This window comes from Hippopotamus amphibius, chromosome 8 (genome assembly GCF_030028045.1).
Source record: "Hippopotamus amphibius kiboko isolate mHipAmp2 chromosome 8, mHipAmp2.hap2, whole genome shotgun sequence".
NCBI classification, from domain to species: Eukaryota; Metazoa; Chordata; class Mammalia; order Artiodactyla; family Hippopotamidae; genus Hippopotamus; species Hippopotamus amphibius.
The window spans coordinates 101,725,356-101,738,392 of record NC_080193.1 but is presented as its reverse complement, the minus strand read 5'-3'; the positions used below and the strand labels follow the sequence as shown (position 1 = coordinate 101,738,392).

Genomic DNA, 13,037 nt, shown 5'->3' with positions numbered 1-13,037 from the left:
GAGCCACCAGAGAAGTCCCATATAGTTATATTATTTGTGTTTTTCTTTATGTATCCGTCATTGTTTCAATATTTTTATAACTTTTAAGCAGAAAAGTCTTATTAAAATTTTTATTAAATCCTTTATTAAAAAATAAAAGATACTTCTATTCAAAAATTTTAAAAATATTGTTTGAGTTTTCTTCTGGTATTTTTAAAGTTGTTTTTATTTGTTTAAATCCTTACTCACCTGGACTTTATATACCTCTAATATATAATGTATTTTAAGCAAATAAGAATTATGATATGACTGTTTCAAATAAGGAAGGTTATAAAAATTGTTGAATGACACTTTAAAATGTACATACATTTCAGACTGCCTCTCCCAAAATAAAGATCTTCAAAAATTTTGTTTTAAACAGGTATTGTCGGCAGGTGCTTTGTGAAACTGTTCGGACTGTGAAACTGACCCCAGTTTCTGCCCGGCTTCAAGATATCGAAGGAAAGATTGACAAATTTATTATTCCTAGGGAGGTAGGAAACATTTGGTATACTTAATCCATTCAGTTATTCTTTTCAACTCTGTTAAGTGTGTATTTTTAAGTTTTATTATTTAAAGTGTCCAATACATGCTACCTATTGTTAAATCGAAGACAATTATTTTAAATGACAAAATAATATATGCTTGTTTTAAAGTTCAGACAATATAAAAGAAAGTCTCCTTTCTCCACAGGTACTACTGTGAATAGTTTAGTGTGTCTTTTGTAGGTTTTTTCCTGTGTTATGTGTATTACTCTTTGTGTATATACATATATATGTACGTATTTTAAAAACCAAAGTTACACGTGAAAGAGTACTCTTTATATATTGTTCTTTAATTTTCTTCTTTTATTGAGTGTACCATGGCAATTAATACATCTGGTACTTACAATGGATCTGACTCATTTTTTAAAAATATTTATTTATTTATTTGGCTGTGCCAGGTCTTAGTAGTGGCATGCGGGATCTTTGTTGCTGTGTGCAGGATCTTCCTTGCGGCAGGCAGGATCTTCAGTTGCAGCATGCGGGATCTTTCCTTGCGACATGTGGGCTCTTAGTTGCAGCATGTGGGATCTAGTTCCCTGACCAGGGATTGAACCTGGGCCCCCCGCATTGGGAGTGTGGAGTCTTAACAACTGGACCACCAGAGAAGTCCCCAACTCGTTATTTTTTAATGGATGCATAGTATTGCATTGTATGAATGTACCATAATTTATTTAAGTGGTCCCCATTGATGGAAATTTAGATTGACATTAATTTTTTTCATTATTGCAAATTGTATACTTGTATTGGGTAGAGCTTTATTTTTTATTTTTTATTAATTTTATTTACTTATTTACTTGCTGCATTGGGTCTTCGTTGCTACATGGGCTTTCTTTGGTTGTGGCGAGTGGGGGCTACTCTTCGTTTCAGTGTGCGGTCTTCTCTTGTGGAGCACAGGCTCTAGGCGCACAGGCTTCAGTAGTTGTGGCATATGGGCTCAGTAGTTGTGGCTTGCGGGCTCTAGAGCACAGGCTCAGTAGTTGTGGCGCATGGGCTTAGTTTGCTCTGTGGCATGTGGGATCTTCCCGGCCCAGGGGATCAAGCCTGTGTCCCCTGCATTGGCAGGCAGACTCCTAACCACTGCGCCACCTGGGGAGCGCTGGTATTGGGTAGAGCTTTAGAAAAGGAGTTTTTGGGCCAAACTGCATGCGTGTAAAATTTAAATTGCCCTCTAAAAGGCAGTTTATATTTTGAGCAACAGTGTATGAGAATGCATTTCCTCTCCATATTGTTACCACCTCTGGATTTATGAATCTTTTATGTATTTTGTGAATCTTATATGAAAACTTGTCTCATAATTTTACTTTGCTTTCCCCTGATCATTGGAGAGATTGAACAGCTTTTCATACATATATTAATAGTTTTTCTTTTGTGAATTATCTTCTTTCTAGTGAGTTTATGTCTTTTTGTATACTATATATGTTAGTTCTGTCAGTTATATGGCAAATATCTTTTTCCTGTCCATTATTTACCTTCTACTCTTTCTGTGATGTGGTTTGTTTTGTTTTGTTTTTATTGGATGCAGGTTTTAAATTTTCATATAGTGAAGTGTGTTATTCTTTTATGTCTTGATATTTTGTGACATGCTCATCTTTCCCACTATGAGATCACCAAAATAATGGCCTGTGTTTTCTTCTATTTTTTTATATTTTTATTTTGTATTCATTATCTATATTAAAAGAGCATTTAGATAAGTTGGCTTCATGGGAGCCATTTTGTCTCTGTTAGACCTTAGATAACTAAAGTAATTTTTTTTGCAGACCCTTGTCGTTTATGCCCTTGGAGTGGTACTTCAGGATCCCAGTACTTGGCCATCACCTTACAAGTATGAAATTTCTGTCATTGTCTTTGAGTTATTGATTTTTATATGTTTGCATGTTTTATGTTGCTTTACTAAGTTTTGAGGATAAAATTTAATATGTAACAAATGATACAACAAAAGAAAGCCACTGCCTTCCCTGTATATCTTCTGCTCACTGCTTTTTCTTTCATGAACTTGCTGTCTGCTACTCTGTCTCTCCTATTACCACTTCTATCCTAAGATCTGCTTCATTACTTAATCTCTACAATTATTCTTTAATTTTAGTGGTATTTTGGAGTTCTTTTATTGGTAAGTGGGTATTGCTTATACAGTTTCTTTGTATTCCTTCTTTTGGTTTCCATTACTAAGCTCTTTAGTTGAATGCAGAAAATAGAAGTTGTGTGTATATTGTTAGGTGTGAGAATGGCAAGGTAGGGGAAAGGTGAAGAACAGAGCTGATACTGTTTGCTTCCGAGGTAGGCATCTGGTAAATGTGCTTTAAAGAAATGGGTTAAGATTTATTGCCCTGGAAGAAGGTTATATATTGAGTTGATTGGGGCTAATAGCTTTGAGATTCAGGGGGCAGAGTTGATGGAATGACTAAAGTAGTAAGATAAAACGTACTTCTGGAGTATAAGGATGGGTAATTTTGAATGTTCCTGTCACTTTAGTTTTTAGTATTACAATGATATTAAAGGGGAATCTATTAATAATTTAAATAGCAGTCCTTCAAAATCTGCTGTAAAAATTAAGTAAATTTTATATTCCAAGGAGCTTTTGTAGAAAAATTAAAGCTATACATTGGTAAAAATATGTATATATGCTTATAGTTATAAAAAATTAAAATTTCAAATTTTAAAACCTTAAAAAAATTCTCATGTGGAAAAATGCCAAGTTTTTGATAAACGTTAGGTGTAATACGAAAGCATGAGAACTTTGCTGGAACTTTTGACACTATTCCTATCCTCACAACACTCAGAGAATCTAGGTTACAGATTGAAAATACTGAAAAGAATATATGCTAAAGTGTGGAAATCTTTTTTAGGAACCATTTGTGTCAGCACCTTGGGATGATCCTTGAGAGACTAAATGACAGTAGCAAAAATGTACGTAGGACTGAGCCCCATAGAGACAATTCATTAATTACAGTTTAAATATAATAGTCACACAGAGGAAGATAAAGAGATTGACTTTTTTCACTAGATTCAATGCTCTTGAGGTCAACAAAGGATGTTGCATCTCTTTTTATGGCTGAGTAGTATTCTGTCATATGGATGTGCAGAGTTTGCTCAACTTCAGCCCACTGAAGGACATTTAGTTTGTTTCTAGTATTTTGCTTTTATGAAAGCTGTTATGAACACTTGTGGCCAAGTTTTGTGTGAACATAGGGTTTCATTTCTTAGGATAAATGCCCAAGAGTATGATTGCTGGGTTATATGGTTAGTGCATATTTAATTTTGCAAGAAACTGCCAGGCTATTTTTCACAAATTCTCAGCAGCAGTGTTTGAGAGATTCAGCTTCTCTGCAGCCTCAATAGCATTAACTGTTGTCACTATTTTTTATTTTAATTGTTCTAATAAGTATGTGGTGATATTTCATTGTGGTTTTTATAAGTTTCCTTTTTTAGTGAGTAGCTGACATTACCTTATTCTCGCTATAGAAGAGTGTCTAGATATGATTTATTTACAGAAATAAATGCATAGAACTGCATTATGACTCTTACTGTATTGGCAGTATCTCAGAGGAAGAAACCCTGGGTTAAATTCTATGATTTATATGGATAGTAATGTAGATGTTGCTGTATACCAAATAATGAAATATTATCTACTTTAAAAAACCAGACTAAAATAGAATTATCAACTGAAAAGAATGAAGACAAACATTAAAACCCTCAGTATGGACTGGGACCAAGATGGACATTAAAACCCTCAGTATGAACTGGGACCAAGATGGACATTAAAACCCTCAGTATGGACTGGGGCCAAATGGACATAGTAGGCTCCTGAATTTCCTTCCTTACACATGCACTGAATGTAGAGCTACACATGGAGCAGTTCCCTCTGAGAAAAATCCAGGAGCTAGCTGAGTGACTCCTACGCATTGAGCAAATGAGAAAATACCCACATTGAAACAGGTAGAAAAGGCTGAAAAACGTTCTTGCCATAAACCCCACCCCTACCACAGTGCCATACAGTCAGGAGGCAACCCCCAAGTCCCAGCTTCTCCCTGAAGATTGAAGGCTTTGGACCACACATTTAGTGCCCCAGCTTTAAAGACTCCCACCTGAGGAATGGGCTCCCAAAGCATCTACCTTAGAAAGCCATCGGGGCTTGCATTCATGTGTCTCACAGGACTGTGGCAAACACAGCAGCAGTTCTTAGTGGGAGCATAGTGGGAACATAAGCATTCGCCATGGCTGTCCTCATAGGGCTCTGCATAGAGGGAACAGGCAAGAATGCCTGTCTCCCAGTCTCTCTCTGAAGGAGGTTGACTGCATACTTTACAGTCTGCTGCCTGAAGATCCAGCTTCTAATTCACATGCATCTAGTTATACTGGTTGTGATCCTTCCCAGAGCCTGGGAGAGTCAATGGACACACCCCCAACCTTCTTCTGGTTCACTCCAACAATAAAACCAAATCACTAGCATCTCCTTTGTACACACATCTAGTGTCCCAACGTTTATGGCTGCCATCCGAGGGAGGGGTATGCCCCAAATCTCCTAGCTCTGATAACCAGCACGTTTTGCATTTGTTAAGTCCCACAGGACTGTAGCAAACAAAGAATCATGCTAATGGGCATGGCAATACTTGCTGTGGTTAGCCCCCAGGTTTCAGTGCAGAGGGAGCCGACAAAAATGCCCATCTGGAAGGGCTTCTCTGGAAGAAGTTTGACTACATACCTTACAAGCTGTTGGCTGAGGGTCTGGCTTCTAATTACCACTATCTAGGTGCTGACTGTGATCTTCCTTGACCCCAAAATAGCTGATGGGTACTTTCCCCACCTTCTTCCCCAACTTTGCTCCAACAGTAAATCCAGCTTGCAAGTATCTCACAGGAAGGAGCTTGTCCACGCATCTAGCAGTCCAGGTTTTACATCTGCCACCTGAGGGACAGGCCCCCATCTGCAAGCTGTGATAGCTAATGGGACTTGCATTTACAAGTCCCATAAGATTATAGCAAGCAAACAGTTTTTAAATGGGTACAGGAACACCCCCTGTGGCTATACACCCAGGCTCAGCACAGAAGGAACAGACAAAAACGTCTGTCTCCCAGTTTCTCCTTGGAAGGAGTTTGACTGCATTCTTTCTTACCTGCTGCCCGGCAGTCCATCTTTTAATCAGCCTGCATATAGGTGCTGACTGTGGTCCTTTCCTTTTGGACACCGACAGGTCTTGACATACCCTTAACTATTGGGAGCAACTGTGAACAAAGGCAGCAGGTTGGACAATCACAAAGGTTTAGGAGGCAACCAGGAACTCAGGCTGAGCTAATTAATGAGCTTCATCTCCTACACAAGACTGCAACAGCAGTCTATTTTATTAGGTAAAATAGTCTGCTGTGAAGTGTTGACACTTGAGAAAGAGGGGAACAGCCATTGCTGGCTCTCCATGAAAAGCCATATGCCAAAAGAAGCATATGCCGAGGAAATGATTTCTACTCTAGAACCTCCAGAAAGAAGTGCAGCCCTGCTGACACCTTCATATTAGCCCAAGTGAATAAGAAGCCCCCCCTCCCCAGGAAGGAATTCTAGAAGATAGGTCCATGGACCCTGACAATGAGTCTTATGAAATGCCTAATGAGGAGGGGTATCAGGACTATGAACCTTAAGCCTGAGAAAAATCTTTGCTTGCAGTTTCCTGAGATCTGCTGACAGATGTTCTGTCTTGTATGAGTGCTCAGTTCCAAGGTGCCCAGTAATGACATTTTCTCAAAGTTTTCACAGTGTATTATAAAATAGCAAACTGTTTTATCTAATGTGAAGAAACCAACACAAGGAGGTATAGAAAATGTAGAAACAGGGGAATATGTTTCAAACAAAAGAGCAAGATAAATTTCTAAAAACTGATCTTAATGAAATGGAGATAAGTGATAAACCTAATAAAGAATTCAATATAATGGTCATAAAGATGCTCACGAAGGTCAGGAGAGCGATGTGTGAACAAAGTGAGAATTTCATTGAAAAGGTAGAAAGTATAAAAATGTACCAAACAGAAATCACAGAGTTTAAGAATACAGTAACTAAATTGAAAAATTCATTACGGGGGTTCAACAGCAGATTAGATGAAGCTGAAGAAAGGATCAGCAGATTTTCAGACAGGGCAGTGGAATTTATTTGCTCAGAGGAGCAAAAAGAAAAAAACGAAAAAGAGTGAAGATAGCTTAAGGGACTTATGGGATCTCATCATGTAGTCAACATGCGCATTATAGATGTCCAAGAAAGAGAAGAGAAAGTGAAAGGGACAAAGAAAGCATATTCAAGGAATAATGGCTGAAAACTTCCCTACCTGGGAAAAGAAAGAGACATCCAGATCCAGGCAGCCTGAAGAGTACCAAAAGAGATGGATCAAAAGAGACACACACTGACACATATCACGATTAAATTGTCATAAGTTACAAACAAAGAGGGGATTTTAAAAGAAGCAAGAGAAAAAAGCAACATGTTATATACACGGGAACCCATGGAAGATGCTCAGCAGATTTTTTCAACAGAAACCTTGCAGGCCAGAAGGGAGTGGGCTGATGTATTGAAAGTGGTGAAAGGAAAAAAAAATTGCCAATCAAGAATACACTTCCTGGGACTTCCCTGGTGATGCAGCAGTTGAGAATCGGCCTGCTGATGCAGGGGACATGGGTTCGATCCCTGGTCCAAGAGGATCCCACATACCACGGAGCAACTAAGCTTGTGCTCCACAACTACTGAGCCTGCACTCTAGAGCCCATGAGCCACGACTGTTGAGCCCACGTGCCACAACTACTGAAGCCCACGCATGTAGAGCCTGTGCTCCGCAGTGAAGAGTAGCCCCCACTTGCCGCAACTAGAGAAAGTCTGCATGCAGCAATGAAGATCCAGCACAGCCAATAAGCAAACAAACAAACAAACAAACACATTAAAAAAGGAAAAAAAAAAAGAATACACTACCTGGCAAAATTGTCCTTCAGAACTGAAGGAGCGATAAAGAGTTTCCTAGACAAATAAAACCTGAAATGTTAAAGGGAGTTATTCAAGCTCAAATGAAAGGATGCTAATTAGTAACATGAAAACATATAAAAGTATAAAATTAATTGGTAAAGGTAAATACAGTTATTATGAATACTCTAATAGTGTAATGCTGGTGGATAAATCACTCATAAGTATAGTATAAAGATTAAAAGGCAAGTGTTAAAAACAACTAAAACTGCAATAATTTGTTAATGATATACAGTATAAAAAGATACAAAACGTGACATTAGAAACATAAAATGTTAGGGGAACTGTGAAAATGTAGAGCTTTTTAATGCATTTGAAATTAAGTTGTTATCAGATTAAAATAGACAGTTATAACTATGTTTTATGTAATCATCCTCATAACCACAAAGCAACATAAAATGTATGAAGAGAAAGGACTCAAAGCATCCCACTGTAGAAAATCATGAAATCACAAAGGAAGAAAGGGACAAAGGAATTACAAAACTGCTGGGAAACAATTCACTAAATGGCATTAGTATATCCATACCTATTAATAATTTCTTTAAACATAAGTGGACTAAAATTTTCCCATCAAAATACATAGAGTGACTAAATGGATAAAATAACAAGACCCAACTATATGCTGCCTATAAGAGAGTCATTTCAGCTATAAGGACACACATATTGAAAGTGAAGGGATGGAAAAAGTTATTCTGTGCATATGTAAACCAAAATAAAGCTAGGCTAGCTATACTTACATCAGACAAAATAGATATTAAGCCAAAAACTGTAACAAGAGACAAAGAAGATCATTGTATAATGATAAAGGGTAAAGGGGTCAGTTCATCAAGAGAATATAACATTTGTACATATTTATGCACCCAACTTTGGAGCACCTAAATATATAATAAAGCAAATATTAATAGATCTGAATGGAGAAATAGCAATAAAATAATAGTAAAGGACTTCAGTACCCACTTTCAACAGTGGATAGATCATCTAGACAGAAAGGCAATAAGGAAACACTGGACTTAAACTATACATAGTCCAGATGGAACTAACAGACACTTTTAGAACATCCTATGCAACAGCAGCAGAATACGCATTCTTCTCATGTGCACATGGAACATTCTACAGGATATATCATATGTTAGGCCACAAAACAAATCTTAATAACTTTAAGGAGTTTGAAATCATATCAAGTATTTTTCTGACTACAAGGGGGAGAAAAAAACCAGTAAGAATCTCACTGAAAAACAGCTGTAAGTATAATGCATATTTCCAAAGAACTGCATTTAACTAATATTTTTTTGTAGTTAAATTTGCTTACAGTGGCTTGCTACAGTTAAAATGGATACTTGGACTTCCTAGGTGGCGCAGTGGTAAAGAATCTGCCTGACAATGCAGGGGACACGGGTTCGAGCCCTGCCCTGGGAAGATTCCACATGCCATGGAGCAACTAAGCCCGTGTGCCACAACTATTGAGCCTGTGCTCTAGAGCCTGTGAGCCACAACTACTGAGCCCATGTACCACAACTATTGAAGCCCACGCGCCTAGGGCCTGTGCTCCACCACAAGAGAAGCCACTACAATGAGGAGCCTGTGCACCACAATGAAGAGTAGCCCCAACTCGCAGCAACTAGAGAAAGCCCGTGTGCAGCAACAAAGACCCAATGCAGCCAATAAATAAATAAAATAAATATATTTAAAAAAAAAAAAGGATACTTATTTGCAAGGCATTGTAGTTTATAATGACCTCTTAAATACCTTGTTGATGTCTTCATAGACGTCATTTTCTTAGTATACAAATAGATAAATTGCTAATATTAAGAATGTGTCAGCATCCCTGTTGCTGACCGACACCCAGCTGTGTGTTCCTGCCCTTGTTCTAAGAGGTCCCAAATCCTTCCATCAGTGTCCCCTTTGGCTAGCCAGAAGACTGTTTCTTTAGGTCCTCATAACATAGAGAAATATGTAGAGGAGAGAGAGTTTCTTTGCCCCAAGTTTCCTTTGATTCCACCCCATGGAGAATGGAAATGCTAAGGCATCTGTGGTGGACGTATAATATATCAGATGGGATCCAACAGTAAGCCCGAAGCAAGGGATACCTGCCTTCCCCACTCTTCCATTCTCAAGTGCTCTGATTCCTCACCTTCAGAATCCTAACTGTAATTATGCTTATTAATAAATAAAAATCACATTAAAAAAAAAAGAATGTGTCAAGTTTGTAAGCCTAACTTTTAAAATGCCAGATTCTTTTTTGATTAAACGTTTCAAAATTGAGTAACTGAGTTTTTTGTTCGATAAAAAAAATACGGAGATTAAACAGTAAGCTACTGAATAACCAGTGGGTCAAAGAAGAAATCAAAAGGGAAATCAGAAAATATCTTGAGATAAATGAAGATAAAAACATGGTAGACCAAGACTTACGGGATGTAGCAAAAGCCATTCTAAGAGGGAAGATTATAGCAATAAACACCTACATTAAGAAAAAAGAAAAATACCTAATAAACAGCCTGACTTTACACCTCAAGGAAGTAGGGGGAAAAGAAAAGAACAAAGCCCAAAATTAATACAAGAAAGAAAGTAAAGATCAGAGTAGAAATGGAATAGAGACTAGAAAGACAATAGAATTATCAGTGAAACTGTGCTTTTTTTTGAAAGGGTAAACAAAATTGACAAATATTTAGCTAATTTAATAAGAAAATGAGGGAATGTTCAAATAAAATTATAAATGATAATTATCAGGAGATATTACAACTGATAACAAATACTAAGGATCATAAGAAATTACTATGAATAATTATATTTCAACAAATTAGATAACCTAGAAGAAGTAGGTGTATTCATAGAAACATAAAACCTACCAAGAAGACTGAATCATGAAAAAATAGAAAATCTCAACAGACCAATTATTAGTAAGCAGATTGAGTCAGTAATCAAAAACCTCTCAACAAAGAAAGTCCAAGACCAAAATGCTTCCTTCGTAAATTCTACTAAACACTTCCAGAAGAATTAATTCCAGTCCTTTTTAAACTGCTCCTAAAAATAGAAAAGAAGGGAACATTTCCAAACTCATAAGGCCAGTATTACCCTTGATGAAAGCCAGAAAAGGACACTACACAAAACTATTAGCCAATATCCCTAGTGAACATATAAGGAAAAAATCTCAACAAAATATTAGCAAATCAAATTCAATAGTACGTTAAAAGGATTATACACCATAATTAAATGGGTTTTACTCCTGGGATAAATCTAGGATGGATGGCTCAACATATGCAGATCAATCAGTGAGATATAAAAATTGTATGATCATCTCAATAGATGCAGAAAAAGCTTTTGTCAAAATTAAATATCCTTTCTTGATAAAAACTCAACAAATTAGGTATAGAAAGAATGTGCTTCAACATAATAGAGGCCATATATGACAAGCCTGTAGCTAATAGCATAGTCAAGGGTGAAATGATGAAAGCTCTTCCTCTAAGATCAGGAACAAGACAAGGATACCCACTCTCACCACTTTCATTCAACATGGTATTAGAAGACCTAGCCAGAGCAGTTAGGAAAGAAAAAGAAATAAAATCAGAAAGGCAGAAGTAAAATTGCCTTTACTTGCAGATGAGATGATATCCATGCATAGGAAACCCTAAAGATTCCACCAAAAACTGTTAAATTAATAAATGAATTCAGTAAAGTTTCATGATTCAAAACCAATATAAAAAAGTCAGTTGCACTTCTATACTCTGACAACAAATTAGTAGAAAGAACACAGTCCCGTTTACGATGGCATCAAAAATAGTAAAATACTTAGGATTAAATTCAGTCAAGTCAGTGAAAGATCTGTGCTCTGAAAACTAAAATATGGATGAAAGTAATTGAAGAAGACTCAAATAAATGGAAAGATAATATATGTTCACGGATTGGAAGAATTAATACTGTTAAAATGTCCCTACTAGACAAAGCATTTTACAGATTCAGCACAGTCCCTGTCCAAATCCCAGTGTAACTTTTTATAGAAATAGAATAAACAATCCTTAAATTCCTGGAACCACTAAAGACCCAGACTAGCCAAAGCAGTCTTGAGAAAGAAGAACAAAGCTGGAGGCGTAACACTTCCTGATTTCAAACTATTATTACAAAGCTATAGTAACCAAAACAACATGGTACTGGCATAAAACAGAGATGCAGATCAGAAGAACATAGATACATAGATGGAGAGCCCAGAAATAAACCCATGCATATGTTGTCAACTAATTCCCAACAAAGGAGGCAAGAATATGCAATGCAGAAACGATAGTCTCTTCAATAAATGATGCTTGGAAAACTGGATATCCACATGCAAAAGAATGAAACTGGATCCCTTTCTTACACCATGCAAAGAAATCGATGCAAAATGGAGTAAGACTTGAATGTAGACCTGAAACCCTAAAACTCTTAGGAGAAAACATAGTGGTAAGATCCTTCACATAAGTCTTGGTAATGACTTTTTTGGATTTATCACCAAAAGCAAAGGCAACAAAAATCAAACTAAACAAATGGAACTATGTCAAACTAAAGAGGTTCTCAGAACAAAGGAAACCACCGACTAAATGAAATGGCAGCCTGTGGAATGGGAGAAAACATTTGCAAACCACATATCTAATACAGAGTTAATATCCAAAATGTATAAGGAACTCCTACAACTCAATAGCAAAAGAGAAATAACCCAATTAAAAAATGGGCAAAAGGGGAATTCCCTGGTGGTCCAGTGGTTAGGACTCTGCACTTTCACTGCCAAGGGTGTGGGTTCAATCCCTGGTCCGGGAACTAAGATCCTACAGGTCATGCAGTGCAGCCAAAAGAAAAAAAAAAAAAAATGGGCAAAGGACCTGAATAGACCTTTTTTTTTTTTTCAAAGTCGACATACAAATGTCAAACAGGTACATGAAAAGGTGCTTAATATCACTTATCATATAAATACAAATCAAAATTGCAATGGAAAATCACCTCACACCTGTTAGGATGTCTCTGTTATCAAAAAGACAAGAGATAACAAATGTTGGAGAGGATATGGATAAGAAAAGAACCCTTATACACTGTTGGTGTGGATGTAAATGGGTGCAGCCACTGTGAAAAATAGTATGGAATTTCTCAAGAAATTAAAAGTAGAACTACCTCAACTCGAGGATGGAAGATGCCTTAGAGGACTGGGACGAGGAGGGTGGGGGGGACTCGAGGGAGGGAATACAGGGATATGTGTATAAAAACAGATGATTGAACTTGGTGTACCTCCCAAAAAATAATAAATAAATAAATAAAATTTAACAACAACAAAAAAGTAGAACTACCATGTGATCCAGCAGTGCTACTTCTGGGTATAGATCCAAAGGAGACAAAATGATTTCTTAAAGAGAGATCTGAACTCCCATGTTTATCGTAGCATTATTTACAAGCATGGAAGCAATCTAAGTGTCTGTCTGTGGGTGAATGGATAAAGAAGATGTAGTGTATATGTACATACAGTAGAAT

General features: G+C 37.0%; 1 protein-coding gene and 1 long non-coding RNA gene across 5 annotated transcripts in view; one reads left to right on the top strand and one right to left on the bottom strand.

Annotated features, from left to right (window-relative positions):
- Positions 1-5,824, bottom strand: part of LOC130858211 (uncharacterized) — a 33,548-nt gene extending 27,724 nt beyond the window's left edge. For both annotated transcript variants that reach the window (XR_009055016.1, XR_009055015.1), the window contains exon 1: positions 5,674-5,824. This is a non-coding gene — a long non-coding RNA (uncharacterized LOC130858211). The remainder of the gene's footprint in view (positions 1-5,673) is intronic.
- The window catches only part of LOC130858210 (cytochrome P450 20A1), a 64,492-nt gene that overhangs the window by 37,422 nt on the left and 14,033 nt on the right, over positions 1-13,037 (top strand). The window contains exons 10-12 of one of the 3 annotated variants that reach the window (XM_057744297.1): positions 401-512; positions 2,321-2,385; positions 3,407-3,467. In XM_057744297.1, the coding sequence (XP_057600280.1) occupies positions 401-512; positions 2,321-2,385; positions 3,407-3,467 (238 nt within the window). Of the gene's footprint in view, positions 1-400; positions 513-2,320; positions 2,386-3,406; positions 3,468-8,900; positions 9,690-13,037 lie in introns of those variants that run through there. The other 2 variants (XM_057744298.1, XM_057744296.1) reach the window with 2 other exon arrangements.